The sequence below is a fragment of the Ceratotherium simum genome, chromosome 6 (assembly GCF_057802395.1).
Source record: "Ceratotherium simum simum isolate JZ-2026a chromosome 6, ASM5780239v1, whole genome shotgun sequence".
NCBI classification, from domain to species: domain Eukaryota; kingdom Metazoa; phylum Chordata; class Mammalia; order Perissodactyla; family Rhinocerotidae; genus Ceratotherium; species Ceratotherium simum.
Window position 1 is genome coordinate 27,892,002 of NC_141905.1, and position 27,382 is coordinate 27,919,383.

At 47.9% G+C, this 27,382-nt stretch overlaps 1 protein-coding gene across 1 annotated transcript; it reads right to left on the reverse strand.

Annotated features, from left to right (window-relative positions):
- Positions 1 to 17,485: 17,485 nt before the first annotated feature.
- Positions 17,486 to 23,333, reverse strand: PLAU (plasminogen activator, urokinase). Its single transcript, XM_014784822.2, has 11 exons — positions 23,230 to 23,333; positions 22,813 to 22,900; positions 22,328 to 22,361; positions 22,070 to 22,177; positions 21,564 to 21,738; positions 21,283 to 21,374; positions 20,876 to 21,095; positions 20,519 to 20,667; positions 19,789 to 19,929; positions 19,291 to 19,439; positions 17,486 to 18,628 (listed from the first exon to the last, which is right to left on the reverse strand). Exons 2-11 carry the CDS (start codon positions 22,867 to 22,869, stop codon positions 18,452 to 18,454), a joined length of 1,302 nt encoding a protein of 433 aa, XP_014640308.2. The 5' UTR covers positions 22,870 to 22,900; positions 23,230 to 23,333; the 3' UTR covers positions 17,486 to 18,451.
- Positions 23,334 to 27,382: the final 4,049 nt, after the last annotated feature.

A 27,382-nucleotide genomic window follows, 5' to 3' on the forward strand; every position in this document is an offset into this window, starting at 1 on the left:
CCTCATGAATCCAAGAGGTTAGCTCTGCCCCAGCTCTTGATAGGCCCTGGGTAATATACAAAACAAGAGAAAGAGGATAGAATTGGAGGAGGCTGCTACCACTAGCCACTTAAGGGCCCCAAACTTCACACATAAGTGTCCTTAGTCCGTATGAAACTAAGCTGCATTTTCTACAGTTTAAAGTTTCCATCTGCAATATTGGACGAGAAACAGGGTGAAGGGGGAAAAGCAAGCTATAGTGGCATAAACTGCTTTACTTATGATGATGAAGACCTCTTTGAAGTGAGCCTTTGCCAGACCTAAAAGGTTCTATTTTCCCAATAACCTGATACCAGCTCCTGTCACTAGCCATGGCAGCTGCATTAAGCTGTGGGCTCCCGTGTGTTATTTTTATCCCAAATACTCACTGGAACCCACTTGGTCACCAGTGTGTTCAGAGAAGGGTTTGGGGGCCTGAATGCTACCATCTACCTCACAGGGATAAATGCCCTATGGGCAAGAAGAAGCATTTTTATCATCTGTCTAGGTAAGCCTCCCGCATGCCCTCAAAACAAGATTCTTCTGTAAAAGTAGGCTCAGAGAACTCAGCTGTGGCCAGGAGGCCTTAGCAAGCCTTCCTGTTCCCTCTCTCTGAATCAGAGAGTTCATGACCCAACCAGCTGCATAGAGGAGGATGGTTGCCCTTCTCAGAGAGGCTAGGCCCTTTATGGTCACCATATGGAGGCAGCAAGCGGAAGAGAAGAAATTGGGTCATTAATCCCCACTCAGCAACAGAGCATTTCTCTCCCTGAGCCTAGCCATCTTGCCCACAGATCTGGAGTCGCATCCCTTCCTCAGCACCACCATGAGAACAATTTCTTAAACCCAGAGCATGAGGTAGTCAGAGCTTCTCTTCTTTGAGTCTCTTCTGACACCAAGGCCCTCCTCAACTGCCCACCAGGCCATCCCACCCAGCCTTTCCTTTCCCATCCAGAGTTTGGGCCCTACCCCATCCTTGGTTGCCTTTCACCCCCAGCCCAGCAGAGGCCGCTAGAGTGATGCAGATGAAGCCAGAGTTGTTAGGAGCAGTGAAAGAAGGGCTCCCCCAGGATCCCGGGGCCATCATAATACCCTGTCCTTCAGAAGCTCTCAGTCCAAGCATCCAGCTAGAATAGGCACTCTGAGCTCCTGCTTAGAGCTCCCCTATCCTTCTCAGAGGTGAAGATAGGGGCAGACTACGTCCATTTTATTATTTTAAAAAATATGTTTACTACTTCCATTTTTAAGGCTTCTGATGTTTTTTTAAAAGCCAAAACAAAGTTACTAAAGTTGTGGTCTATTTCAATGTTTATACTTTGCAAATTAAAGCTTGTGACACACACACACACACACACACACACACACACTATATATATATGCATATACACACACATACACACATAAAATGCAACATAATGGTGCAATTCACAAGCTGTATGAAAATAATAATGTGTAATTTACAGCACACCATAGCTGGCATGGTCTGGTAATGGGACAAGTTTGGGATGCATGTCTTCTGCTGATCTTAGTGAGTGAGGCTGAGTGTAGCTCTGTGATAGGTACATAACCCCATACATTGAAGGCCTGTATTTGAGGCCCTTCATAAATGTGAGGCCCTAGCCAAATGGCCTTTCTAGTCCACTGCCCATTCTCCACCCTCACCCTCCATGGACCAGGTCTCAGTGAAATTTTACACTAAGTACAGAGTGGAGAAGAGGAAGTGGGGGGTGGTTCAAAAGTTACTGGTCCCGCTCTTCCAGCTTCCAACCTGTCACCCTCAGTGGGGAAATGCTCTCAGCTGGCTTGAGGAATACAGCTCCCGACTGTTCTCTGTACATCCTGCATCCCTAAAGCCTCCACTCTGGTCTATTATTTCCTCCCCTCAGGCCCCAGAGCCTTTTCCTGTGTTTGTGTTGTTTTGTCAGAGCAGGAAGCCTTCCTGGAAATCCTCCAGAAATCCAACATCCTCCTCCTTACTCAGTGGACACTGGCCTTAGGCGTGCACGCCACCCCACCCACCCCACCTCAGCTCTGGACTGAGGCCAGAACAACAGGAAGCCATCTTCCCAGGGACCCAGCATCTTGCCCTCTGGGTGAGTATCAGCCCCGGGCCTGCCTCCCATCTTCAGCAACATTCAACAGCAACTTCTTGCAGTAAGAAACAACAATAAGGGAGAAAAACTTGAGGTTTTGTAAGGAAATTTGAAAAATGTAGGAGAGCACTAAGAAAAAAATAACTCATATTTTCACAATGCTGCCCTTTTTTGTGTCTCTTTTTTTTTCACTCAGGGCCTGAAGGCTGAGCACCATGATTCCCCCACCAGATTTGTTGTTTCTGGTTGGTGCTCAGTGCTCTCAACCTCTTCCTCCTTGTTCGACTGTCAGAATCCCCATCTCATCTAGTTGTCGCAGGAGGTGATAAGGCTAATGTGAATGACTGCCAAGCACTGCAGTGTGTTCCCTCTCCTTGGAAGGTTGCATTATAGACTGACAGCTCAGGGTGTCCTAAACAGTCTGTGGAATGCTAGTCTTGCTGGATGCTCCCGGACAAGGGGGTTCTGTGGTCAAATATTTTGGGGGGGCATCATTTACAGGTCCACAATCCTTTATCTACAATGTTAAAGTCCAAAAAGTCCTAAAACTAAAACATTTTTCATAACTCAGGAGCAAAACCTGACTTATTGTTTTTCAGATTCTTTATTTAACCTGCTTAGTGTGAATATCCATGTTTTGCTGCCAAAGTATGTGATTACAGGGCCTGTCCTACTCTGTGGGGGATGCTGTGGAACAAACAACGTATTCACCATATTACCTTATTAAAATCTGAATTCCAGATACTTCTGGCCCCAAGGCTTTGGGTACTGATCGTGAATGGTATAAATCCCCTTACTGGACATTTATCTTGTCCATAGCATTTCAATGGTTCTGAGAAGCCTTGTTGTAGACAAAAAACTAACCTCACAGAGCATTCCCCAAACTTATTTGGCTACAAAACTCTTTGTTCCACTTAATATCTATTAACACCTCACAGAATTTCCATGTGGACACTTTGGGAAACAGGGGATGTTTAGAAGAATTTAGCTCTCTAACAGTGGTCTCTCAGATGTAGGAACAGGGTAGATCTTCCTGAGACCTCTTAGATCTTAGGCCCTAGGGACAGTTTTTCCTTATTCTGAGAGTGAAGACTAGACAAAACAAAATGCTAGAATAGGGAAGACTGTGGCAAGACTTTGATGACTCGTGTGGGCCTGGGACAGGGACAGGGCATGCTGGAAAATCCAATTAGAATAGATACGTATGTTGAGAGTGATACCAGAGAGCTGACAAGAACCAGGAGGGAAACAGTTAAAAGTTCAGCTATAGATCAGAAACCAAGAGATATGCAGAATTTAAAGTGCTCAGGAGTCCAAGTACCTAAAACAAAAAATCCTGGACACTAAGGCAACGCTTTGCCTCATCCTATGAGCTTTTATATACCTCCTATAGACCTCCTATAAAGACCTACACCCATTCTGGAGTTTACAGATAGAAAGATAAGCGAGAGCTCCTGGCTGGTGTGTTAAATCAGTGAATAGGCAGCTGACTCACCTAATGTCCTCTCTTGACCCAGGCGGAAGGGATACTAAGGAACTTGTGAGAATAGCAAATTCAGGCAATAAGGGTTTCCAATATATAGCACAGTAGTCCCCCCTTATCCATGGTTCATTTTACCCACAGTCAACCACAGTCTGAAAATATTGAATGGAAAATTCCAGAAATAAACAATTCATAAGTTTCAAATTGCTCGCCATTCTGAGTAGCGTGATGAAATCTCGCGCTGTCTCGTTCCATCCTACCTGAGACATGAATCATCCCTTTGTCCAGCCTATCCATGCGGTATACGCTACCTAGTCACTTAGTAGCCATCATGGTTATCAGATTGACTGTTCTGGTATTGCAGTGCTTGTGTTCAAGTAACCCTTATTTTACTTAATAATGTCCCCAAAACGCAAAAACAGTGATGTTGGCAATTCAGACACGCCCAGGAGAAGCCGTAAAGTGCTTCCTTTAAGTGAAAAGGTGAGAGTTCTCGACTTCATAAGGAAAGAAAAAAAATCGTATGCTGAGGTAAGAAGGAATCTTCTATCCGTGAAATTGTAAAGAAGGAAAAAAAAATTCGTACTAGTTTTGGTGTCACACATTAAATATGTGTGTATAGGAAAAAACGTAGTATATATAGGGTTTGGTACTATCCATGGTTTCAGGCATCCACTGGGGGTTTGGGAGTGCATCCCCCACGGATAAGGGGGAACTACTGTACTGCTTGTGTTTCTGGTCTCTTGGTTGCTAGATGTCGTTATTTGTTGAAATTATGTATTAATCAAAAATGTTGGGCTCGGGTACCATGTGTCAGCAGGACCAGAGCTGGGAGCCCTAGCCTGTCAGAATATGCTTGTGAGGAGGTGTCCATCTTGGCTAGTACCCTTTAATGGTCCTGGACCTGTTAGGTGACAGGAAACTCTTCCGAGTTAGCTCTGGGTAACTCGAAGACAATTCATTAATGGTTTTCTCTGAGCTCTTAAGGCTAGTGCTTGGGAGCAACAGGAACACACTGGGGAAAGGATGTGCTGATGTCCATCCCAGGCTTTGCTGTAGCTGATCCCTGTCTCTTGCTGCTGTAAGTACAGTATATATGAGGCCGTTTTTTAAATGTCCCTTCCTAAACTCTCATGCTCACCCTCTGGCTACCTCCTTGTGTCTGCCCTCTACAACTTATTCTCTATCTCAGGATTTCTTAACCTTGGCACTACTGACATTGGGGCCAGATAATTCTTTGCTGTTTGTGCATAGCTGTTCTGTACATTGTAGGATGTAGTGACCCACTAGATGCCGGTAGCATCCTCCCAGTTGTGACAACCAAAAATGTTTTCAGACACTGCCAAATGTCTCCCGAGGGGCAAAATCACCACTCCCTGTTGAGAACCACTGCTCTATCTAAATGGGGAGGTAGCATGGCAGACTGAGTGAGTCCCTGGGTAAGAACCCAGCTCTGCCCTGGGCTAGCTGTGTGCGAAGACATCTACACTATTTCCTATGTGACCCTGTAATATTTCCTGCTGAATTCAATCTCTCTGAGCCTCAGTTTCCTGACTCATAAAATAGAGAAAAATGATAGTGAATATCTCATAGACTTGTTGGGAGGATTAAATGAGCTAACTCGCGTAAAAAGATTACAGTGCTTGGCATAATAGAGCATTCCAATACCTGTGGGTTACCATTAACCCTGGTCCCCCAGGGCTCCACACCTGCCTTCAAAGTGACCACTAACTGACCTTAAAGTCACCTTGTAAAATATTTCATGATCTGACCTTACTTCTAACTTCATTTCCCCACACACTCCCTCCAAACTCAACACTTGAGACCTATCGATTGCTTGTAATTCCAGGCAAGCAGCCAAGTTCTTTATAGGCCCTGGGGTATTTGCACATGTTGTGTTGTTCCCTATGCCTGGAACTCTCTTCCCCTCCCCCGGCTAACTCCCCTGCAGCTTCAAGTCTCAGCTTGGACAGCCACAGGTCCAGGAAGGCTTCACCTCCCTGAGTCTGGGCAGAGGAGCCTTCTTTGCAGCTCTGTGGTCTCTGTACTTCTCTGTCATTAGGCTTCTGACACTGTGTGGTTATTGCCTGCCTCTCTGTCTGAATCCTTCTCCCAGCTGAGATCTCTGTGAAGCAAGGGACGATGCTGTGTTGCTCTGTGCAGTCTCCAGAACCTAGCACAGGGCCTGATGTCCAACAGGGACTCCGTAACATTTGTCTAGTCAATGACTAACTTTATGAACTGCTGTAGCACTAAAATGAGAAAGGACTCTCTTTTTCTCTTCCTTCCCAGATAACCATGTATTATTCTTTTCCATTTGAATAGATAGTACTTGCAAATGGAACAAAATGTAAAAGTTATCAAAGGGCATATGGAGAAGAGTAAGGCTCCCTTTCCTGCCCTTCAGCCGCCCGATTTCCCTTCCTAGAGGCAACTACAGTACCATGCAACCTTCTAGAGATGTCCAACTATGCATTTTAAATGGAGCCTTTGTAATTTAGCTATGGGGCTTTCCTAGGTGCTACCCCACTCTCAGGACTCCAGTCTGGGCAGTCAGCAAGAGTCCTCCCCAGTCCCCAAATCCCACTTGCCATACTCAAGAAAATGGACTTATTAGGGCAGGAAGCAAACTTTTGATTCTCCTCAAAGGCAGCAAGGTACGAGGTGGCAGAGGACAGAGGTGACAGCAGGGGGGAAGTCTGGTAGATCCCAGCATGCTCACCACCCCAAAATCTCCTAAACTATCTACACACACACTCATATGCATGCACACACACACAGGCATGCAGAGTAAAAGCAGAAGCTAGAGGGACTCTCCAGGGGACTCTCTAGAGCACTGTCACCTGCAAAGCCCCACCCTCTGCCTCACTACCTTGAGAAATCTGAGAGACGGGAAGGATCAGGCCCAGCTCAGGCTTCCTCCTCCCTCTGTATAAGAGGAAGCAAACTTCAATGCTTAGTCATTTCCCATTGGGTTGGGCTTTACCTGGGATCTGAGTCACCAACCAGGTGCCAGGGAGGGAGAAGTGCTGCCAGACGTGACACATCCGCCTGCCTAGGGAGAAAGTTTGCCGTTGGGGGTTACAGGGACCACTATAAATCTGACCATGAATGCTAAGAACCCCTGCTGCTCTGTGAGGAACTTTGGAGTCCCGGGCCAAGGGCAAGAGCTTAGGGTAAAGAATCAAGAGTACAGGGCTCCTTTGCTTGTCTAACACCTTTTCCTTTCTGTCCTCTCACCCCCCTCCACCCAGGGCGAACCAGCCATCCTGGCCTGCATCTCCCAGTACCTCAGTGGGCAAAGCCACAACCCTCCTGAGAGGGCATGGGTAAAGGCTGCTACAGTCCCAGGCACTTAGTGAGCTCTCAACAAATGTTATTTCCTTTCTTCTTTCTCTGAATTGAGGAGAAAGTCCAGGGCCTGAGGAACATCAATAAGCATGCTGATCCCAAGGCAGCCTCAGTGACTGACCAAACATCTCAGCCATGCCGGTGGCTTCCTGGAGCTGGCAAGTGGTGACCATCCCAACCCTGGAAGAGGCTGGACCCTAGACTGGGGATCTCCACCTCTGCCTAACTTTCACTGTCCTTGTAGCAACTGTGTCCACTCCCATTAGGCTGCGCTAATTGTAGTAGGCTGAATAATGGCCTTCCCAAGATGTCCACATCCTAATCCCCTGGATCTATGAAAATATTACCTTACTTTCAAATGTGTGGCTGCACAACCTCTTGATAATGCCTTAGAAGGATCAAAAGATCAGAGTAGTCATTCACACAGAGGGCTCTTAGAAGAGATTAGGCGTGTGACTCGTGGATCCCCACAACCATCTTAGCAGTATACAGAAATAGAGATAGGATCATTCAGGAAAAATTTGTGGAGGAGCCTCTTGTCTAATGGAGTGAGTTCCTGTGACATACATGGGAGACCCAAGTTTGCGAGAATTTTATGCTAGCAGAACCTCTGCCAGCTTGGACTGAGAGGGACAGAGAGAAGAAAACATGACAGAAGGCTGTTAGACTCTCAACATTATATAGGCAGGAAACAGGATGATAAAATTACTTAGATGCAAACATGAGTTATCCTTCAAGAAAAAGAAAGAATGACCCTACGAAAAGAGGGGCAAGCCCAGAGGACAGAGCCTTGAGCCACAGAAGATTATTCCCAGGCCTTGAAACCTTAAAGGAGTTTGCCCAGCCGTATTTTGAAACCTCTTGGGACCAGTGACTTGTTTTTCCCTTCAATTTTCTTCCTTTTTGAATGAGAATGTCTATATCTATTATCCTACGCCTGTCTCTGGGAACAGATAACTTGTTTCTTGAGTTTCATAGGTTCACAAATGGAGACAAAATGGGCTTCAGGATGGGTTATATCCAGTGCTTCACTTATACTTTATTTAGATTATTTAGATGATGATCTTTGGGGCTTTTGAGCTGATGAGATTTTAGACTTTGAGTCAGTGCTCTAATGGGTTGAGATTTTGGGGGATGTTGAAATGGAGAGAGTGTATTTTGCATATGAGAAAAATATAAATCTTTGGTGATCAGAGGGCAGACTATGGTAGGCCGAATAATGACCCCCAAGAATCCACATTCTAATCCCTGGAATCTGTGAATATGTTAGCTTACATGGCAAAAGGGACTTTGCAGATGTGATTAAGATCTTGAGAGGGGGAGATTAACCTAGATTATCTGGGTGGGGCCAATATAATCACAGTGTACAAGGGGATCCTTATAAGGGGGAAACAGGAGAGTCACAATGAGAGAAGGAGATGTGATGAAAGAAGCAAAAGCTGGAGTGATGTGGGGTCATGAGCCAAGGAATGTGTGTAGCCTCTAGAAGCTAGAAAAGGCAAGGAAATGGCTGCTCCCCTAGAACCTCCAGAAGGAACACAGCCCTGCTGACCCATTTTGGATTTCTGACCTCCAGAATTGTAAAATAATACGTTTGTGTTATTTTAAGTCACTAAATTTGTGGTAATTTGTTACAGCAGCAATAGGAAACCAATACACTAACCCTCTTCCTACACCAAGCTTCGCACCACTCAAGCCAACCTACTCACTCTCCCATCTGGGGCCCCTTCCACCTTTCTATCTCCTCTGAACTTCCAACTTGACACTTCTAACTAACCTCCTCACAGGCTTCCACCAGCTGTTTCCTTGGCGCTCCTTCACTTTCTCCTGTTTCCTGGCCCTTTCCAGATCTGCATCATCCCTTAACCAGGTGGTTCTTAGCCCTAACTATACATTAAAATCACTGGGGTGGGGGAAGGAGGGACAAATTGTAAAAAATATTGAAGCCCCAGCCCAGACCAATTAAATCAGACTCCCTGGAGGTGGGGCTCAGGTATCAGGTCATTGTTAAAGCTCCCGAGGTGATTCTAATGTGCATCCGTCATTGAAAACACCTGCTAATCTGTTCCTCAGGGTTATCAAAGTTTCACACGCATAAGAATCACCTGGAGAACCCTGAATATAGATGCCAGGGCCTCAGGCCCAGAGAGGCTGGTTCAATACATCTGATACTCAAATCCTGCTTTTCTAACAAGCTCCTCAGAAGTTCAGATGCAGGCGGCATTTGGAACTTTGAGAGGTATGTCCACAGCCCACCGTCTGCTCCCTCCCCAGGAGACTCAGCTAATTAATAAGATGAATTCCTTAGATAATGGTTCTCAATCTTTGATGAAAATCAGAATCACCAAGAGAGCTTGCTAAAACTACAGTTTCCCAGACACCAATCCAGTTTTGTTTAACCAGGTTATGGTTAACCAGCTCCTCAGGTGGTTCAGATGCATACTGAAGTCTGAGAATCAATGCCTCAGATCAGTGTTTCTCAAACTTGAGTATGTAACAAAATCATCTGGAGGGCTTGTTAAAACAGATTGCTGGGCCCCATCTCTTGAGTTTCTGTTTCAGCAGGTCTGGTTTCGGGGCTAATAATCTGCACTTCTAACAAGTGCCACGTTATGATGAAGTTGCTGATTTGAGGACCATACTTGGAGAACTACCACTTTATTTTTTTATTTTTTAAAGATTTTATTTATTTTATTTTTTCCCCCCAAAGCCCCAGTGGATAGTTGTGTGTCGTAGCTGCACATCCTTCTAGTTGCTGTATGTGGGACTCGGCCTCAGGATGAACGGAGAAGTGGTGCCTCGATGCGCACCCGGGATCCGAACCCGGGCCGCCAGCATAGCAGCGCGCGCACTTAACCACCAAGCCACAGGGCCGGCCCAATACTTGGAGAACTACCACTTTAGATTGATGTTCTGAGCAAAGTGTTCATCACACCCTGTGTCTCTACACATACTTTCTCCCCATTCTCTCAGCCATGCAAGAGCCCAGCTGAGGAGAAAGGACTGAGGCAAGTGCTTGAGGGAGTCTTGAGGGGGCTACAAGAGAGGGTTGTTAGAGAAGGACTTCTGGTGAGCTCACCACTAGGGCATCCTGACGTAATTCTAATAGCTCTCCAAGGCCAGGGATGGTGGCCAAATACCAGTGGAGAATAAAAGTGATCTGATCAATAGCTGTTGATTCCACATATACGTCAAGCCCCACAGGGACTCAAAAGCCTAGAGCTTCCCTGGCAGAGCCTCTCAGCCTGTGACGGTAAAGGCTATGCGAGTCTAGTGAGGAATAAGAAAATCTGAGGTTGGGGCTGACCATTGCCACCAAGCTAATTAGGGGAAAAGCTAAGCTGGAGCTATAGAGTCCTGCTCACCGACGGTGTCGACCCCAGCTTACACACATGTTCTGGAGAGAGAGCTAAAGAGACCACAGAGCGAGGATGGGAAGAGCCAGGTGAGAGAAGAAAGTCATTCTCTATCCTTTGTGTTAAGAGAGAGTGAGAAATTAAGAGCAATTTGCAGACTACAGAAAAGGGGGTTGGAGGGATTAGGCTGGGAACCCCACTAGCCAGAGTTCTTACAAAATCTACTTTATTCTCACATCCTGAATGCAGAACTTGGTTATGTGCTAAGTGCATATGATCTGCTCAAACATCAGAAATCACGTCTCAGTTCTAGGAAGCCAGAAGGCAAACAGCTAGATCCAGCGTCTGCTGATCCCCTTATACATACCACAGACCCATCCACTAATTCACTGACAGTGCATCACAGGACTGGGAGGTTTTGGAGAAGTTCCTGGAGTCAGAACCACAGTCACAGGGCTCAATAGACCTAGGGTATTTAGGGAGCAGACACCAACTCCTCCAGGTTTGAATGACATCACCATTTGGTGATTATGGTGATAGGGAAGTTCTCCAGTTGAGTGGACAGGGTCACTGAGGCCATCAGCAGGTCTAGCTTGCCCTGAAGATACTGATCCTAAAAATTCCACCAGTAGTAACTCTAGCTTGGTCAACTACCCACTAGATATGGCTTTAGGGAAATCACTTATGATGGAACCACAGTTTCTCACCAATAAAATTATGCAGTATCTTACCTGTCTGAAGGCAGGAAGCTAAACCAAATGATACCTCCTTCCTCTTCTTCTTCCACTCCCAGGCAGTCACCAAGTCTATCCTATCTCCTGAAAGTCTTCCATATCTGTACCCTCCTCTCCCACCCCGTTGCCACTGCCCTGGTTCAGACACTCTTCAGCTCCTACCTGGCTAATTGTAGCTGTCTCTGAATTGATTTTCCCTGCCCACAGTCTCATCTAGGCCCAAGAATCTTCTTTTAATCAATCTTTCATACTGCTGCCACATGCTCCAAATTTTTAGTGACTCTTCATCACAATAAAGTCTAAAGTCCTTCATGTGGCAGACAGTCCTCTAGGACCTTAGATTCCGGCTGTCATCAATCCTGCCAGCCAGATCACCTCTCCAAAGCTGGCGCTATACACCATCCACTGGAACAACTTACAGTTCCTTGAGTGCCCCGTGCTTCCTCCTTCCTCTTTCCCTTTGCACATGCTGTTTGCTCTGCCCAGTGTTGTTTCTCCCTTCCATATTTGCTCTTCAAGACTCCACTCTTAGCCCTCCATGCACATCTTGCACATCTTCCTCGTAGCGGTGCTCTCACCATATTCATTTGCTTGTCTGTTCCCTGAATTGACCTTTAGCCCACTGAAGCTGAGACTGAGGCTTTCCTCTCCACACCCAGTACACAGCACAGTGCCAGGCCCATGACCAGCTCTCAATAAGTGTTTGTTAAGTGAATGAGTGAAGGATGAATCAATGATCAATGAATATCTTGAGTCCTCTCCCAGCCCCCAAACTTCAACGACTAGGCCTGAGGGCCCATCTTTTAGAAGTCCTTTTAAAAAAATGCAAACCTCCTTGGGCTGGTAGCATATTAAAGTTAATGAATTATTTTAGACCTTAACTAGGTGATCAGGCAGAACAAGGGCACTGAAAAAACGCCCAAGGAAAAGAAGTATAAAGGCAAGGGTGGAGAGGGCACCAGAGACAGATTCCACCCACATTTCCTTTTAAATGCAAATAATATCTCACATGTACATACAGTTTACAAAGAACTTTCACATACTTTATCTATGATGCCTCAATCCAGACAGAGAGGTTGGATGAGTGTTATTATTAACCACATTATACATATAAGGCTTGGAGAGATTTGCAATACCATAGGAAAAGGCTTATGACAAAATAGTCAAAAGAAAAGGGCAAGATATAAAATTACATATACAGTATGAACACAGCTATGTAAAAGAGAAGCAGAGAAAAAAATGGAAAGAAATATATCAGAATGCATTTGTTCAATAAATATTTATTAAATGTCTACCATATTCTAGACATCATGCTAGGTGTTGGGCATACAGTGGTGATCAAAAACATGCTGTCCCTCATGGAGGTTGCAATTTGGTGAGAAAAAGCAAAATTAATCAAATAATGATGCAGCAAATGTAAAATTGCAGTAGTGACAAGTGCATCAAAGAGGTGGTACATGGTGCAATGAGACTGTAGACGAAATAGCAGGATCTTGTATATCGATACAGGCAGCCCAGGAAAGACTCCCTTGAAAAAATGAGCTCTGAAACAAGAGGAAGAACTTAACTAGTCAAAGACAGTCAGAAAGAAAGTCCCAGGCAGAAGGAACATCACGAACAAGGGCCCTGTGGTGAGAGAGGGACTAATGAGTAAGAGAATGGTTGAGTAGGGCAAGACTAGAAGAGCTTGGTGCCACATGGAGCTAGAAAGGAAGTAGGGCCAGACCCTGCCCCAGCTAGGCAGCCACTTTTATTTTTTTATTTTTATTTATTTATTTTTTTTGTGAGAAGGTCAGCCCTGTGCTAACATCTGCCAATCCTCCTCTATTTTTGCTGAGGAAGACTGGCCCTGGGCTCACATCTGTACCCATCTTCCTCCACTTTACATGGGACGCCGCCACAGCATGGCTTGCCAAGCAGTGCGTCGGTGCACGCCCGACATCCGAACCGGCGAACCCCAGGACGCCACAGCAGAGTGCGCGCACTTAACCGCTTGCGCCACCAGGCTGGCCCCTAGGCAGCCACTTTTAAAGAGCAATGGGAATCATTAAACATATTTGCATTTTTCAAAGTATTTCTCACTTTAGGTGAGCAGAATGGATTGGTGGGGGTGTGGCAGGGACTGGAGGAAGAGAGAATCAGTGAGGCCACTTGGGAAGCTATTGTGGTAGTCCAAGCAAGAGTTGATAGTGGCTTGGGCTCAACTAATGGTGGTGGTCAAAATGGAGAAAAATGGATGACTTCAAGAGCTATTAGCGAATTGCCAAATTTGGTGATGGATGGGATGAGGGGGATAAGAGGAGAGAAACATTACAATGACTCCTAGGTTTCTGGATGTGAATGGAGGTGGTGCTATCCCCTGAGACAGAGAGTGATGGAAGAAGTCCATCAGCTTGGGACCTGAAGATAGGGCCAGCTTGGAGCAGACTGAGTTTGAAGTGCCCTATGTGTGACAACCAAAAGAGGGTGGCAAGTAGACAATGGAGAATAAGGGTCTGAAGCTCAGAGGAGAGGTCTGGCTGGAGATAAGCATTTGTAAGTCAACTGTTTCTTGGTGATAGTTTAAGCCTGGATGTGAATGCGACTGCTTGGGAGAAAGTTTAGGGTGCAAAGATGAGAAGGTCTGAGATCAGGTGTTGGGGAACCCAACATTCCAGGCCACGTAGAGGACGTTGAGATTGGAAAGGAGACTCAGAGATGTTAACAATGGCTGTGGAATGCTATGGAAGCATTTTACGTTTATGGTTACTTTTACAATCCAGTGGAAATTTTTAGGTAAGAGAAAAAATAAAACTTTTTATAGTTCCTTAACCTTAATTAACTTTCTAGATTTTGAAAAAAAGTACTTAAGGGCAAGAGGTGATATTCAAAATATTTAACTAGCAGGACTCCAGAGTACCAACACTTCGGTGGGCAGCTGGAGGAGACTGGAGTCTCAGAGGCCCCTTCTGTGTCAGGCGTTAACCCTTTGATTGCTGGATCATGAAGAAGTGGAGAGAGACTGGGAAGCAGGGGGCCACAGGGAGGGGTTCTTGGGACAGCGGCTATTTAGTGATTGAGCAGTACTGGTGCCTGCTGCTGAGTATCAGCCCTGTTTAAGGGTCCTTACCAGCTGGATCCCACCAGCTCCTTCCCTTACTACTCTCTGCCTGCTCATTGCCCCCCAAACTCTTTTCTCTACCACAGCAGTTTATGCTTTATTTCTTGAGAACATCCTGCCTTTTCACGCCTCCACGATTTTCCCCATGCCTAGAACGCCTTTCTCCTCCTCCTTTGGCAAATTTCTTTGCATCTTTGAAGCCCCAGGTAAAATATCACCTCCTCTGTAAAGTCCTCCTTGATTTCCCAAGACAAAATTAATTGCTTCCACATCATTGATCCATGCTCTTTATACATACTTTTATTATAGTGTTTATCACATTGAACTGTGGTCATGGATCTGTCTCCTTCGCAAAGCTGTGAGCTCCTTGAGGACCTGGACTATGTCTCATTCATTCTTGTAACCCCAGTATCCAAAACAGTGCCTGGTGTTTTATACCTAAAAAAAAATTTTTTTTAAAGCTTGTTGAATGACTCTCAATGGGACTACAAGCTCAGAAGGGGGCCTATACTATCTTTTCTCCCGATTTGCTATTTAAAACTTAGCAACAGTACTGACACGTGCTACAACATGGATGAAAACATTACGGCAAGCGAAAGAAGTCAGTCCCAAAAAACCACATATTATATGGTTCTATTTATATGAAATGTCCAGAATAGGCATCTCATAGAGACACAAAGCAGATTAGAGGCTGAAGGGATTGGGGAGAAAAAGTGAGTGACGGCTAACGGGTATGGGTTTCTTTTTGAGGTGATGAAAATGTTCTAAAATTGATTGTGGTGATAATTGCACAACTCCATGCATACACTAAAAATCATTGAATTGTACACTTTACGTGGGTAAATTGTATGGTATGTGAATTATATCTCAATAGTGCTGTTATTAAAAAAAACACCTCAGCAGCTCCTCTCACTGTGTCTGATTCAAAGGGAAGGCTCAAATGTTTGCTGCCAGGGAGGAAGGTGGACAGACTCGGGGGGAGCGTGGAGGGGTCTGTCCAGGGATGCAGATGCTGTGGGGGGTCTGCTTGGGACAGGCAGAGCGTAAGTGGAAATCAAGTTGAGTCCTCATAATAGAGTGGGCCACAGAATATTTCAGAAGGAGGGGTTCTGGTGAAAACGGAAACCACTTCAATGAAACCAGGTTTCAGCAAAAAAGGCTGAGGTTAGCTTGAGAAGGGTAAAGTTTTACTTTGAAACTGGTGGCTGAGTGTGGTCTCCTCTCTTGGCCTGGGAATCTTTTAAGAGGAAAGAATTATAATCCAGGCCAGGGTTGAAATTCAGATACGCTTAGCCTAGAAACCCAGCATTCCTGAAGTAGGGAGCTTGAAAGGAGGGCTGCTCTCCTTTCCCAGGTTGGGCTCTGCTGAGAGGTCCTATGTCATAGTGCTGGGCCTGTGCGCTCTGGAGCCCACCGTCTGAGCCTGAGTCCGAACCCTGGCTCTGCATTTAGCAGCAGCATTGCCTTGGGCAAGTCATTCAATCTCTCTGTGCCTCCATTTTCTCTACTGTGAAATGGGGCTAATGATCACATCTTCCTCCTGGGATTGTTGTGAGCATTAAAGCAGATAATATGTGAAGAGTTTAGCACAGTGTCCAGTACATAGCACTAGAAGATGGCAGTCCCTAAAGTGATTGACAGAGTAGGGTCTGGAGCCATGAAACTGGTTCCTGGAGAAGTGGATGATCCCTGCCAGCCCTGCGTGAGGTCTACACGATTCAGGGAAGAGGCAGAGGTGGCTGGGGGGGTTGGGGTGGTGGCTGGGAAATGGTCTGGAGAGTTAGCGTGTCATTGCTCAACCCCGCATGTGGGGCTCACACTTCCTGTTTTCAGTGTCTGTGAGCCCTGATGCTGGAGCTGCTCATGCTGGAACAAGATCTTTCTTGGCCCCTGGGGGAAATGCAGAGGCTGAGCAGCAACTCAGCCTGGGCTGGGCCCCTCAGCTTCACATCATGCCTTTTCTTTCCTAGCAAGTTTCAGCTCCCACAAAACAATACCAATGTAACCTTGGAGTGGAAGAGGGGAGGGGGTTCCCATTCAATTCTACAAAAATTTACATACCTTTGTAACAATAGCCACTGTTTTTGTGCCTTTTCTAGGTGCCAGGATTATGCTAAGAGACTTATGAACTCATGAATCTTTATAACAATCCTAGAAGGTAGATATTATTATCTTTTTTACAGATGAGGAAACTGAGGCACAGAGAGGTTAAGAGTCTTTCCCAAGTCACACAGCTTGTGTTAGAGCCAGGATTGTAGTCCAGGCCACCTGACTCCAATATCCATGCTCTGAACCACCGCATCATACCGAATAAGACAACGTGCTAGATTATGGGGATTAAAAACTGGGTCCTTGCCCTCCAGGGGCCCATGGTCTAGGGAAGCCTGGGAGACTTTGCATCCCCAAACCCCACTCAGAAAACTGACTGTTCATGCAGGGAACACATGCTGACCACGTCTTGAATTTAATGGGCTTTTCACATAATCTGGCCAATTGTCCCCACAGGATGTCAATCAGGGCTGATAATCAGAAACACCTGGGGAGACCTGGCACCAGCCCTGACCTGAATCACAATCTCTATGGGTGGAGCATAGGCTTGTTTATATTTTTAAAAGATTCTCAGATGACTTGCTTAAGAAACACTGCCAAAACCCATCAAAATAGCTTGGAAATTCCAATATTTTGGCATCCAGCTATATCTCCTGGCCTGCCTTCTATACCCTAGTTCTTCAGAAGCTGATGTTTAGTTCAAAATATATGGTCACCTCCATTAAGATAGCACCCAGCTTTAGATTCTGAGCCCCCTGATATTAGGGATAGCAATGACTAGTCATGAGCTCCATTAATACACTGAGAAAACTCAGCACCAGCCCCACGCACAGATGATGGGAAATTACGTTTTCTGTTCCCTGAATGCCACAGACTCAAGCTGAGCTGGGTTTTGGATCAGCAATTTTCACTCATGCAGATGTTCTCCTTGGTTGAGATCAGCCCAAGGGATCATTGGGGTAGAGTGAAGAGAATATGGTGGGACTAATTCCCAAGAGGATCACCGTGTACAGTTGTATAAGATGTACACTGCACAAAGGCTTCAGGCTGAGGAGGGAATTGGGAGTTGATACCCAGCCTGCACACTAAGCTGTGGACCCCTGACTTTGGGCATCTTTTTGTACTTTATGTGCTATGGAGGGCCTTCTCTACAACTCTCCTAGCCTCTACTTCCCAAAGCCCCATTAAGTCCAGAGATGCAACTCCACAAGAAACTCTGGGGTGCATGCCACCATCGTCATGTTCAACTTTTTATGCTCCCCAACTCCCTCACATACAAGCACCAGGGAAGAGCCAAAGTCTTCAGAAAAATCACATTTTATTGATCATCTTTATTCAAAATTATAAAAATAGATATAAATAAAAATAGCAGAATATAATTATTAAATATTCACTGTAAAGGAGTGGTCCTCACCCCACTCAGTGAGGATTGGATGAACTTGGCTAGAAGGTCAGAAGGGATAACTGGCCAAGAAAGGGACATCAGTGTGAAAGTGAGACTGAGACACCTAGTGCGGGTCCCGGGCCATGCCCCAGAATGATACATCCATAGGCATTGTCAGGTGGGAGACCCAAGAGGCCCCAGGAGTGACCCATGACCTCTCCAGACAGACTGTTCTACGTGGCATCACAGTCCATATAGTTTAGGGAAATATCTAGACTTGCAGTCAGACACAGGAACACACCAGCTCACATTGAGACTCACAGTGCATGCACACATGTGCAAATATACACACACACATATAATATTACCTGATACATTCATGGAATGCCAGAGCCCTTCTTTCAAGTCATTAGTGTCTCTAATCCCTAAACCACTGTTCCCACACTGGCCAAGCTCCCTGAAGAGACCTCAGTTCTGTTACACTTCGTAATGGGGAAATTATTCATTTCCCAACAATGGGCCTCATGAATGCCCACTGCTGGGGGAGCTGGCTCTCCTTCCACCCATGCACAGGAGATGCCATTGTTAACTCCAGGAGGCTTCAGTCCAGAAAAAGACAAACTACTGGTCAATACCATCCTGGGTCAGGACCACCCCTCCATCCTGGCCAGGGGGGATCTGGGCGCCCAGCACCCAGGCCTGTATCTGAGGGTAAAGCTATTTTCGCTCACCCTGGTGGGCAGCACAAGTAAAACCATCTCTGCAGAGCCTATGTTCCTCAGTCTCTTCCTTATATATAGCTGGTACAGGTGGCTCTACTGCAAAAATCATGGTCAATGTGGGAGGGTGGTGCCCCTCTCCTCCCTTGGCTCCCTGGGGGCCCTCAGAGGGCTAGGTCATTCTCTTCCTCGGTGTGAGTGCGGATCCAGGGCAGGAAGCGTGAGATCCTCGTGTAGACGCCTGGCTTGTCCTTCATGGCACATCCACGGCCCCAGCTCACGATCCCAGTCAGAGTCAGGCGGCCTTGGATGGGGCATACCAGCGGGCCCCCTGAGTCTCCCTGTTAAGCCAAAGACACAAAAGGTGAACCCTGGGAGAAGCGAGGAGGCGGCCATCTGGTCCTAGCACCCAATCATGCCTGAGAGAGAAGGGAGTTTCCTAGAGTCAAAGTGCTTAGTGACTCCTCATTTCCTACCACATCAAGTTTAAAATCCTCTGCTTGGCTTTCAAAGCCCTATTATCTGCCACTATTCCATCTACATTCTCAGACCCTCCTTCTCCTCCCCGCTCTGTGCTCATTCTCATTTTTTTATCTTTCAATTGAACTGCTCTCTTTTCTTCTCTCTGCCTCCTCAGTTTCCTATTGAATCACATTCTCTTTAAAGCCTCCCTTGTGTGACCATCCAGTGGGCACTCACCTCTCTCCTACTGATCATTTATAATTCACACCACACCCTGAGTACTGAGTTGTATTATTTTCTATTGTTTTCTCTTTCTTAGTCCCCCTCCCTCACCTAGTCTGAAGTGCCTAGCACAGAGCCAGGCTCATGACAACTGTTTGATAAACGTATAAGGATTGGTTTAAGCCTTTTAAGACCTGGGCTCCTGATTCTGGGTTTTGGGGGCTTTGGCTGGAGAGACACCTCCCAAAGCTGACAGGGACAGGCCCAGGAGCCCCGGGGAGATTTGGAGATGATGGAGAGAGATGCTTGGAACTCTCACCTGGCAGGAATCTGTTTCCCAATGAGGGTCAGCAGCACACAGCATTTTGGTGGTGACTTCAGAGCCGTAGTAGTGGGGCTGCTGACACTCCTGGTGGGAAACCAGGTTCACAACAGTCATTTTCAGCTGTTCTGGATAGAGATAGCCAGCTAGATGGAAGAAACAGGGGGAAGTTATGTAAAGATGTATCTGTCTAGCCCTCCCACTGGGATTTTCTGCCAGGGAGGGGACCAAAAAGTGTCCCTACCAGAGAAAGCCCTTATTCTTTTCCCACCCAAATCTGAGCCTTTACCCCATCTATAGCCCCTCACCCCCCATCTATTTACCTTTATGATCCATCATTTTCTAAACAATGTTCCCCACTGCATCCCTGGACCCATCTGCTGCCTCCACGATGCTCCCGTCTCTATCTCCACAGTCCTCCCTTGATCAAGCTGAGCTCACTTCTAGGTTACAACACTCCCCCAAGACCCTCAGGCAGCCCCAAATATCACTTACTGGAAGTCTCTTTTCCAAAGCCAGTGATCTCACAGTTTGTGCCAAAATGGTCATCGCCATATGGTGGGGGCAGGCAGATGGTCTGTATGGACCGGGATGGCTGTGCACACTGGCCAGAGCTGGAACTGATCTTCAGCAAGGCTGGGGGAGGGGCAAGGGGTCAGGTGGTCACCATCTCTCCCCACCAAATGCTGAGGGAGTGGCTTTCTATCCCTAGGTCATTTAGGGTCAGGGCTCATCCTGGGAGATCTGCTGATAGCTTGTCACCCAAAAGAAGCCTCCCCTGTCCCATGCCTCGAGGGCTTTGTCCCAGCTCCTACAAAGGCTGGGACACCCAGGGCTGACACATACAACTGTATGGGTTTTTTTCTGCAAAAACCCCTGGCTGAGGTAGCTGGGCTAAAATCCAGCCCAATGCTCTCTCCAACTTCTATATCCTGGGACAGACAGAGGCTGCATCCAACAAAGGAAGGGGCATTCCAGCCCAAGCCATATGCCCAAGGGGCCACTGCCACCCAGAGGAGGTTATCTGTTTGGAAATTCAGGAACTCTACAGAGGAGCACCAGGCACCTCGTATGTGTCACTCTGAATCCTTCTCCATCACTCCCTTTGTTGTATAAAGCAGGGTCCTCAAGTTCCCCTACAACCTCAACCTCCCACCTGAGTCTCTTCTTGGACCCCACTTCCCCTAACCATCCTTATTATGGCAGTTGAGGGTTTTCCACTCACCGATATCATTGTGGTGAGCAAGTGTGTCAGCACTATAGCCCTCATGCAAGATGAGCTTTTCCACCTCAAACTTCATCTCCCCAGGGGTCTCGGAGTTAAGACTTGACCGACCCAGGTAGACAGTGTAGTCCTCTTTCTTTGGGTGATTACTGTGGGAGGGAAGACCTGTCAGACAGTCTGATCTCATGAGATCCTGTCACTTCCCCTCCACACCACCTCAGAGCATGACTTGTTCCCAAGGCCATGGGCTGCACGGAGAGGGGCTGAGAACTGAAGTGGAACCTTTCGCTGGGAAAGAGAAAGGGATGTTTTCGGGGTAGGGCAGGAGGGTCAGAGAGAAGAGACGGGGGGACGTACATGAAGCAGTGTGTGGCGCTGACCACCCAGCAAGGACTGATGAGGCTGCCGCCGCACAAGTAAGTGACAGAGCCTCCGCGGTGCCTCTTATAGATGGCCGCAAACCAGGGCTGGTTCTCGATGGTGGTGAATTCTCCCCCAACAATCTTAAAGCGGGGCCTCAGGGCCTTCTGACCACATTGAAATTCTGCTTTTTCCGGAGGAGAGGGGGTACTTTTTCCTGAAGGAGAAAAAGAGGGATGTCTTGGGGAGGCAGGTAGGATAAAGTGCCCCTCTCCTTGTCCTCTGACCTCCCAGTTTTTCAAGGCCTGGCAGGCTCCTTCCTCATCCCTCCTATGATGGAATGAGGGGCTGTACGAGTTTGTCCCCTTCCACCCTACCATCATAAACAGGTCAGTGACACTCACCAAAAGAGCAGTCCTGCACCATGCACTCTTGGACAAGCTGGTTTAGGCCAACCTGCACATAGCACCAGGGCCTTCTCTGGTTGTCTGGGTTCCTAGCAACACAGAGTGGAAGGGGGTGTCATACCAACCCAGAATGCCTTTCCTGCATCCTCCCCTGCAGGGAAGACTCAACTAGAGGCCTTGCTTTTCTCATGCTGTGGCCAGCACTCTGGAAGCAGAAGGGGATGGTAACAAGGGTTTCTGTGAGGCCATGGGGAGGGTCCTTGCTGCCCCCACCTCACCTGCAGTAATTGTGTTTCCCCAGGCCCAGCTGAAGGGCATCAGGTCTGTGGGCATGATATGTTTTCATAAGGACTGCGGGAGAGTTCCACTCCAGGCAGGGCCGGCCCCTGATGTCAGTTTTGGCCTTCCCTCGGTAAGAGCGACCATTCCCCTCATAACAGGTTTTTGATGTATCTACAGAAGGATGTGAGGATGAAAAAATATTAGAATAAGGAGGAAGTTCAGACAGGCATTTTAGAGATCCTGCCAAACACCACATGATTTAAACCCTGGCAGAAGACACTAGAAAAGTGTCTCCTTCCATCTCCATCTCACATTTGTGCAGCCACAGATTCATGAGACAGTGTGTGTTTATGTTTGACTGTGTACATCACATAGGGATGAAGATGTCCCCTACTCCACCTCCAGCTCTTAACTCCTGCCTGCTCTTGCATCCCACCCATCTCTCCCTGCCCCAAAATCTCTGGTGCCCCCTCCTCCCCACTTAGAATCAGGATCCCCATACCTATTTCACAGTGTTCCCCTTGGAATTTCTTTGGGCAGTTGCACCGCTGAATGTTGGAGAAGAACTTGTAGGACACACATGTTCCTCCATTCAGACAGCCACAGTTTGCTGCAGAGCACAAAGGTGGGGGGTAAGCAAGGAGTGTGGGAAGAAGCAAGGGGGAAGCCAGCCCTGCAGCAGGGTCAGGGAGGGGCTGCCCCCTGAGTCTTTTTCAAGATGTCTGTGCAGCCAGATATTATGCAAGGGGTGGATACTCACATGCAATGGACACTCCATGAAGTTTATGGCTGCCCTGGAAGAGAGGGGAGGGGAGGGGGAAAGTTCACTGAAGGTCCCATGCTCCTGGGATTCCAGGGTGTGGATAAACTGGCCCCAATCCCAAAACTCACCCTTCCCGCCAGCTCCCTCTCTCCTCACTCTGTTCATATCTAACTGGCCCTCAAATGGAAGATCATAGATTTCCAGCAGGGAGAAATGGATTGACTCAAGCAAACTTCACATATCAGGTGCCAGCAGGCTGGGGCAGTCCCTGCGGTTTTTCCTCCTTTGCCGGCAAGTGAGAACTCCCTTGGTTCTCAAGGCCCCCTTTGCCACACTTGTCCTATTTTCCTGGGAGGGTCTGGCCCTGCTGTTCATGGAATTCGGAGGACTCCAGTTCCCTATGTAGCCCCTTCCTTCCCCTGGCGCTGTTCAGGGGTCCAGCAAACCCCGCCACCATAAGTCAAAGCAGAGAAGCCACTCACTTCAGAGTCGCTCACGACCAGGGCACAGAGGAGCAGGCAAGCCAGCAGGACTCTCATGGTGGCGAGGCTGAGGCTCTAGACAGCGGCTCTGCAAGGAAAGGAGAAGTCAGGGGAAGAAGCGGAGGAGCGAGAAAGCGGGCCGGGTGGTTACTGCAGTTCAGGGCAGAAGCCCCTAGGTCCCCTGTGGGGCGAGCCCGCGGTGACCAGGCTCCCCAGGCCCGGCCGTCTTTCCTTTCTCGGGCCTCAGGGGTCCCGGCGCAGCCCGGACCGGCATCCGGGGGGAGACGCATGGACACGGGGAGCGGTGACTCAGCCGCGGCCGCAGCCGAGCCGGAGCAGCCGGGGTAGGGGGAAGGGAATGCAGCGGACGGGGCCGCCGCGCATTCGCCCCGCGCTCCTAGGGCGGCGCGCACTCACCGGCGGCTGTGGCAGGAGGGCTGCGGAGCCGGGACGGCGGGCACAGGTTGACACTGACACTTAGCCGGGCTCCGGGGCTCCAGTCTCTGCGCTGTGCTGCTAGCCAGCTGCGCGGACTCTATATTAGGACTCGCCCCAGCCTGGCCCCGCCCCAGCCCAGGATCGCCCTTTCCACTCCCTTCCCTCCCCTTCCCGGAGCCCGCCCCGCGACCTGGACCCCGCGTGCTTCCCCAGCCATGACTGAGAGTGAGGGGCAGCGTGGTCCCCAGGGGAGGAGACATGCGAGGTCTGAATTGTGGGATCTAGAGGCATCTAAATTCGCAGCCCGCTCATCCCATTCATCTGGCCTGGGCCCCGCCCCAGTGCAGAGAGGAGAGGCGCTGCCGGGACTTTGTCCCGGTACAGCTCTGATACCTCCTCCCGGATCCCCTAAATCAGCTCTTCTCCAGCCTTTTCACACTCGACCCCCAACTGCCTGGGAGACTGATTCAGACCCCTGGATATATAGGGGCAGGGTCCGCAGCTCATATAGCTATGAGTTCTCTTTCTCAACGTGAAAATGCACGTGACATGCACTCGCTGAAACACAGACAAAAAACCTGCTAATAGGGGCTGCTTCTGTCGAGTGCCGGCTCCCCCCAAATCATCAACACAACCAGCGGATAAGACAAAGCTGAGTTTATTGCTTACTGAATTTAGGGATTTTGGTAGTGGGGAACGAGAGAGAGGAGGTAAGGTCGGATTTTATGGAGAATTTGCAGTTTGTTTTAAGGGTGGTCTTTGAAAGTGAGGGCCTGATAAGGATTGGATAAGGATCATCATATAATATTGTAGGATTGTGAGAACGAGGTCTTAGGGCACAAACTGTTGATGCTTTCTGTTGAAGTGTTGATGGGTCTTTCAGGAAGTTCCTACAATGAACAATCCATCTATTTGCTTGGGCTGGAGTATAGTTAGTTGATAAAGACAATGGAATAGTAAAGCCTTATTAATGTATACAGTAAACTGTGGAGGGGTAGGAAGTTCTGTTTTCACCTCTGAAGAGAGGAATTGGGGAACTGGAGGACAAAAATGAGAAGAAGATTTGTTTTTCGCTGTATGCCCTTTTACGCTATTTAAATTTTTGAAAACACATCCTTATATCACCCGTTCCAAAAAGATGATTACAGAGTTCTGAATGCACATGTATTTAGTATTCTACTTCATCATACAGCCTTGTTTCTAATAAGGTTAAATAATTGCTTATCAAATAAGGTGGGCCTCCAGAAAGACAGACCATGTGTAAAGGACTCTACCCGTTCTTCCTGCCTGATGGTGAGCACACACACTTGTGTACACAAGCACATGCACACACACATGCACACGCACATATCCCTCAGGCACAGTTGAAGGAGCACAGCAGAGACTCCAAGGTTGGGTCACCCGCATCCCTTTCCCCTAGTGTTGGAACCAGGGCTTGGGGTCAATTCCACCTAGCAGGGCTGTCTCCCCTAATGGGAGAGGAGGGGGCTGAGTCCCTATAACTCTCTAGAGGCTCAAGGCCAGGCCCAAGGCTTGGTCCCTCTCCCCACCTAGGCCTACAGCATTTTGCTGCCTAGCAAACCTGGACTGGGTCTGGGACCACTTGAATGGGGCAGGACAAGGGCAGGGAGAGTGCCAGGAAGGTAGGAAGGAGGAAAGACTCTTTGCTCTGCTCCAGCCCAAGGTCTCAGGATGCCAGTCTCCGCCTGGGGAAAGTGCAAGTTAACTTTCCAGCTGTCACGAGGCAGGTGACCCATAGTCCTCCAGAGAGAGCTTTTCTGTGCCCGGCTGAGCTGCCAGCCTCCCCAGGGATGGACTAAGTCAGAGGAGCTACAGGCCTCAGAGCTGGCCTCACTACTTCCTCTAGAAGACCGGGACATGTTTTGTTTAGATTTAGAATACATTAATTGTAAATAAACATGATCAAAATGTAAACAGAGATGTTGCAGCCTGAGGACTTACCCTGAAACTCTTAGGTTAGTTATCAGGAAATTCCCAGCAAACTGTCTCGTGAATCACACAGCTCCCCAGCAGCTCTCATGACTCCAGATTACTTGGCTGGAGGCTGTCATGCTGAATCTCAAGAGTAGGATGACCTCATTTCCTCCCTGTCAAAGAGGCTTGGAGACCGTTATGCAGCGTGACATCCTCTTCCCCCTCCTTCCCCCTGCTGCCTCTTCACCTGGTTGAACAATCCTAGAGCCTCTAACTCTTCACAGAACTTCCTTTTCACTCTGTGATCTTTGGCGCTCTCTGAAATCTCTGTGTCTGTCCTTTGGTGCACAGTCTGTGCTAGTCTTTCGGTTCTTGGAGGGCATAGACCACATCTTAAATACCTTTGTCTCTCCCTCAGCACTTGGTGTGTGCCTTGTTCACGCAGGTGCTTTATTATAAATGAATCAGGAACAAGTGGAAACAGAGAGCTTTGGGGCACCCCAGAAGTTTCCCGCCTCTCTGTCTTTTTTTCCTTGCCATAAAAAATAGTACCGGCATCGTTTCTGTCTTGTGCTAAAAAGCACTTTGATATAAACCATTCTCCTTTAAACTCACAACTTCTTTGTGATGTAGCTGAGAATTGTTATTCCCATTTTGCAGATGAGGACAATGAGGTGGACAGAAGATACACAGTTGACGAGCGGCAAAGCCAGCACCCAGATTTTCATTCCATTGCTCTATACCTCCCTGCCTCCACAAGAGAGAGGTACAAGACAGAATGCTGTGAAGAGATGGGCCAGATGATGTAAGATGTTCCAGCTCGGAGAGCCATCTTACTGGCTTTTGAGAACTTCCAGAAACACTCCTCAGGCTATGGGCTCTGAGCTCCTGGGAGGGCCTTGCTGTAATATGAGTTACTTGCTCATCTGAGTTGCAGGACTTAACTTGGTGGTCTAGGCTATCTGAAGTTTCTATCAAGGGTAAAAGAATAAGGAACTGAATGTGTATGATTTCATTCTTTCCTGACTCCCAGAGTAAAGCCACCAGCTCCCTGCCTCTGTGTCTCAGGAGTCCAGATCTCCTGAGTCAGCAGAGACTAATGGAGGGGCCCCCTTTCCTGGAGCTGTTCATAAAAGGGCAGGCAGATGCCAGGTGTGCAAGGGGACCAGGATGTCCGAACTTGGCCCTGAGACTGTGTCCAGGTAACTGGGCTCCTGAAGGGCTATTTTCTGACCAGCAGGACCCCAAAGGAAGTTCATGTCAAGTCGTAGGATGTATTCCTGGATTGCTGTACCAAGAAGGTTCAGCTTGGGTATAGAAAGAGCACAGTGTCTAGCCTCAGGTCTGACACATCTAAGTTGAATGACCTTAGGCAAGACACTTAACTCTCTTGGTCTCAATTCTCCAACCATAAAATGAGGCAATGCCTGCCCTGCCTGTGCCTCACTTTGAGGACTGAATGAGATCATGCTTGTGTGTGAAAGCATTCATTCACCCCATTATTCATTCATCCAGTATTTATCACGGATCTACTGTGTGCCAGGCACAGATCTAGACGCTAGAGATAGGATGAACTTTGGAAACTATAATTCCTACCCTGAGTGCCTCCCTTGCCTTCCTGACTATGGCTGTACCGGCCCAGAAGACCAGGCCATTCTGGAATCCATCCCAGAATTCCAGCCAAGTGGGGATGCTATGTCCTTAGCTAGCAGTTCCCAGCAACTGGCCAGCTGCATGTGCTGCTCGCCCCCACAGCCCTAACTCCCACTTCCTCCCACTCCTCTCTGTTGTCTGCGGCCTGAAGCTCTTCTCTCTTTCTTACACGGGGGCAGATGGACTCCTCTGCAGTTCTGGGAAGGAGATGCTAATTGCTGATCACATAGCTTCCTTGGATCTGAAGACTCCTTCTCCCTGTGTGTTTAGTGCTAAGGGCAAAGATGCTGTCGTCACAGCAGGCACTAAAAGCCACGTCTTGGGACCGTAACATGATAGGGGAGGTGCTGGAACTTCTAGGCCCCCAGTGGCCTGTGGAAAGAGTGGGGCGGGGAAGCCACATTCTTGCTTCCTTACTCATGGAAAGCAAAGAGCCCAGGGGCTGCACCCTGAGGTTATACTTTGTCGTCAGTAGCGCTATGAACAGAGGGACCAAGTTGGTCCCTCCAACTTCAGCCTATGACCCCCTACCCTTCCTCGCCCT

Excerpts from the sequence above, each read along its gene's own strand:
- PLAU (XM_014784822.2), bottom strand. The coding sequence starts at position 22,869 with ATGAGAGTCCTGCTGGCTTGCCTGCTCCTCTGTGCCCTGGTCGTGAGC. Across the intron at positions 19,930-20,518 it reads TGCTCACCACAATGATATCG|CCTTGCTGAAGATCAGTTCC; the intron begins GTGAGTGGAAAA and ends CCCCTCCCCCAG. Across the intron at positions 18,629-19,290 it reads GGGAAACAGATTCCTGCCAG|GGAGACTCAGGGGGCCCGCT; the intron begins GTGAGAGTTCCA and ends TTGGCTTAACAG.